This window comes from Galeopterus variegatus, unplaced genomic scaffold (assembly GCF_000696425.1).
Source record: "Galeopterus variegatus unplaced genomic scaffold, G_variegatus-3.0.2 Scaffold2041, whole genome shotgun sequence".
Classification (NCBI taxonomy): Eukaryota; Metazoa; Chordata; class Mammalia; order Dermoptera; family Cynocephalidae; genus Galeopterus; species Galeopterus variegatus.
In genome coordinates, this window is record NW_007728152.1 from 148,059 (window position 1) to 151,912 (window position 3,854).

Below are 3,854 nucleotides of genomic sequence, written 5' to 3' on the forward strand. Positions count from 1 at the left end.
TGGTCCGGGGTCCCTTCCCGCCCTGTGTTGTTGGTCCCCGGTGGCGAGGAACCAACACTTAATCTCTGAAGAGAAGAAATGTAATATGTTCGCTTAGCTAGAAATAATGTGTGTGTGTGTGTGTGTGTGCGTGTATGAGAATAAGCCCCCAAAAGTGGTAACTGATATGGTTCTAGGATCAGATAATGAGGCAGATGTGCACATGCCCTGATTTACCAGGCAGGCTACACATTCTTTCTAAGGAATGCTTTAAAGTCTCAAATATAGTCTTTCAGCTTTCAGCAATTACTCAACCACGGCAAGATTAATTCTGAATTTTATTCTCCCAAGAAGGAAACCCTTTTTTATTCTGTCTTGACCACAGATCATTAATATAGCTGATGAATTGTCTGTGCCTTATTCAAGTACAGCGAGATCCATTTAAAGGAGACTCAGCTAGGTATGATTTAACATCAGTAAATATTCAAAGAACATTATTTCCCAGCAATTGACATAGCTTGTTAATGGTCATGAAGTTTAGCTTTCTCCAGATCCATTGGAAAATAATGCATTGTGAATGTTCTCCATGGTGAAAAGCAGGGACCAATGGGGAAATCATCACAAGGATGCTAGAAATTAGTGTAATGAGAACTTAAAAATATACCCCATGAAGCACTTACATAGTGTGAAAAGTACTCCAAGATTTTTTTTTTTTAAATTTTGGTAAACTGCTAAAAAGATATTACATTGTAAAACATTAATTGTAAACATGCTTACACTTAGATGTTTTATGTTTAAGCACTTGTATGGTAATCTAATTCTTTGGCTTGCTATAAGGGAGCTCCTGCCTATAATTCTATAATTCCTTTTTTTTTTGGCTGCTGGCTGGTATGGAGATCCAAACCCTTAACCTTGGTGTTAATAACACTGAACTCTAACCAACTGAGCTAACTGGCTGGCCCTACTGTAATTCCTAATATTGGTTATTTGTTTGAAGGTAAAATGCATTATTAGCTCCCTGCAGTGCTGGGAGTGCATTACCCAGTGCGACTCTGGCTGCAGATGCATCATAATTGATCCAAAAAGACACCCAGGACAGAATTGTAATCAGTGTAGAAGGCATGTAGGTTTGCAAGATGAAGTAACCAATGTTTCTCTTTAGACGAAAACTTAGTGACAGTCGTGGATATGCCCCTGAGTTGAAAAAAAGAAAAAGAAAATCAGATCATCATTTGGTTGAAACCGTCCTCTTTCTTTCACAGGACTCCTAGTTCATTTTGAGGAAACCATCCTCACCTGTTGTGAACTCCACTTTCTTGGACACCATCTTGTAGTCAACAATTGAAAACTGAGGGAGCTCAATTTTATTAACACCAGTTACTGCTCCCTCTCCTCCATTCCAGTAAAACTCAATGTCATCAGTGGTATAGCCATCTGAAACCAAGAAACACAGTACAGTTAAATAGAGTTTAGTTGGTCTAGAAATTTATTTCAAAGACAGTTTGGGAGCTGGAGGAAAAATTCCCAAGCAAGGTGGCATTGCTTTAAATTAGTCATATAGGTCTCATGCTGAGTGCTATTTCTGATGGGTTGGAAGTGGCTGCATTGAGAAGACGGATGCATCCGGCTTTAGTGAACATAAGCTCTGGATCACTTAGTGATATCTGATATCACTGCTGCATATTTATTCTCATTGTGTCTGCCAATGGGCATTCTTTGGTTAAATTGGAAGATAACTAGATTCCAGATGCCTGGATGTGGATTTTGATTATGTGTTATTTAACTACAACAATAACAGCAACAAGTAATAATAATTGATTACATATTTTTTAAAAGGGGAACAGAAAGGGTAAATGGATGGAGTATAATGAAAAGCCAAATTTGTATGTGCCCATTAAATGATCAAAACATTTTAAAAGATATACACATTTCTTTTAGAAAATTAGGCAAGCTTCTATTCATATTCCTTGATTATTGCTAATATTATTAAAGCTAATATATATGTGAAAATTTTAGGACTATATAAATTCTTGATAATACTTTTATATCTTCATATTATGAGGGTGAGCTTCAGTTAATTAAATGAGAATGTGTAGAAGATTGTACATTGCAGTAGAAGGGTCCACCCTCAGGTCTTCAGCATGAAGACCCTATGTCGATGGTCTATTCTCTCTCCTTCCACTCTGCTCCCACTTGCCAGTGGTCTAATTGGGTTATGGTTGTGTATCAGAGTAATTTGCATAAAATGAATATAAGGACATATTCAAAACTCCAAAATAATTTAAAACATATTTAAGACCATGTTTTTCTCTTTTTACCAGCTAAAGACGAACATGACCTTTCTAAGATCATTTTCTATTTATATCCACTTCAGATAAAAGTGCATTAAATCTTTTTTCCACTAGAATTACTAGAGCTTGTGTTTCAAAGATAACCATGTAAGCTCTTTGTAGTAGATATTATGCTGACCTACTTTTGATTAAAGCCAGTAACATCTTTCCAAGAGATTAAAAAAAAAATGTTTAAAATTTAGAAGTTGACTGCCAAGTGCCAAGGGGTCACCATCAACTTATCACTGCAAGAATGTAAGAAATTTTAAAGCTATTCTTCCCCTCCCTTCTTTTTTTGAGGGCAAGCAAGCTGTTTTAATTTTATTGCTTTAAGGGCCAGCCTGTGGCTCACTCGGGAGAGTATGGTGCTGATAACACCAAGGCCATGGGTTCGGATCCTATATAAGGATGGCTGGTTTGCTCCCTGGCTGAGCGTGGTGCTAACAATACCAAGTCAAGGGTTAAGATCCCCTTACCGGTCATCTTTAAAAAAAAATAATAATTTTATTGCTTTAAACATTTCTAACTTCTCTTCAAAAAGCTCTTATTTGAATTTTTACTGCTAAACTCATTAAACTCACAACTGTTTTATATTTGTTACTTTTTGCCATCCAATAGAGGATATTATTTATTATAAGATATTTCAATTTATTTTATTTCTCTTTAAACCATCTCCTTCTAGGTTTAAGAACTTGCCCTCTCTCTAGAAGGTAATGATCTTTCATATCATGGAACTCGTTCTACAATGGCCCAAGTGTTGTCATAGAAATAGAAGATATTTACTTCTAGATATATTGCCACTTTGCAAGAGGCTGTGAGACTCTCTTTATCTACTGGACTTAGAATGATTTACATGGGACCTAATGGTCATATTGGGAATTTATATCAAGCTTGGATATGACTCTATAAAACTGTGATACTTAACATCTCCTTGAGAATTTGATAAAAACCTGTTGAAGGGCCGGCCCGGTGGCGCACTGGATAGTGCGCCGCTTGGGAAGTGTGGCGGCGCTCCTGCCCGAGGGTTCGGATCCCACATACAGACCGGTTCCCACTCACTGGTTGAGTGAGGCGCGGGAGCAACACCGAGGGTTGCGATCCCATTGCCGGTCCCCGGTCCGGTACGGGCGCANGATATTTACTTCTAGATATATTGCCACTTTGCAAGAGGCTGTGAGACTCTCTTTATCTACTGGACTTAGAATGATTTACATGGGACCTAATGGTCATATTGGGAATTTATATCAAGCTTGGATATGACTCTATAAAACTGTGATACTTAACATCTCCTTGAGAATTTGATAAAAACCTGTTGAAGGGCCGGCCCGGTGGCGCACTGGATAGTGCGCCGCTTGGGAAGTGTGGCGGCGCTCCTGCCCGAGGGTTCGGATCCCACATACAGACCGGTTCCTGCTCACTGGCTGAGTGAGGTGCGGGAGCAACACCGAGGGTTGCGATCCCATTGCCGGTCCCCGGTCCGGTACGGGCGCAACACTGAGGGTTGCGATCCATTGCCGGACATGGAAAAAGACAAAAAGACAAAAA

The 3,854-nt window shown here is 39.0% G+C and overlaps 1 protein-coding gene across 1 annotated transcript in view; it reads right to left on the reverse strand.

The window, feature by feature from the left end:
- The window catches only part of GABRB1 (gamma-aminobutyric acid (GABA) A receptor, beta 1), a 97,335-nt gene that overhangs the window by 22,169 nt on the left and 71,312 nt on the right, over window positions 1–3,854 (reverse strand). The window contains exons 2-3 of the mRNA XM_008580175.1: window positions 1,276–1,413; window positions 1,021–1,173 (exon numbers count right to left, since the gene is read on the reverse strand). Of these exons, the coding sequence (XP_008578397.1) occupies window positions 1,021–1,173; window positions 1,276–1,413 (291 nt within the window). The remainder of the gene's footprint in view (window positions 1–1,020; window positions 1,174–1,275; window positions 1,414–3,854) is intronic.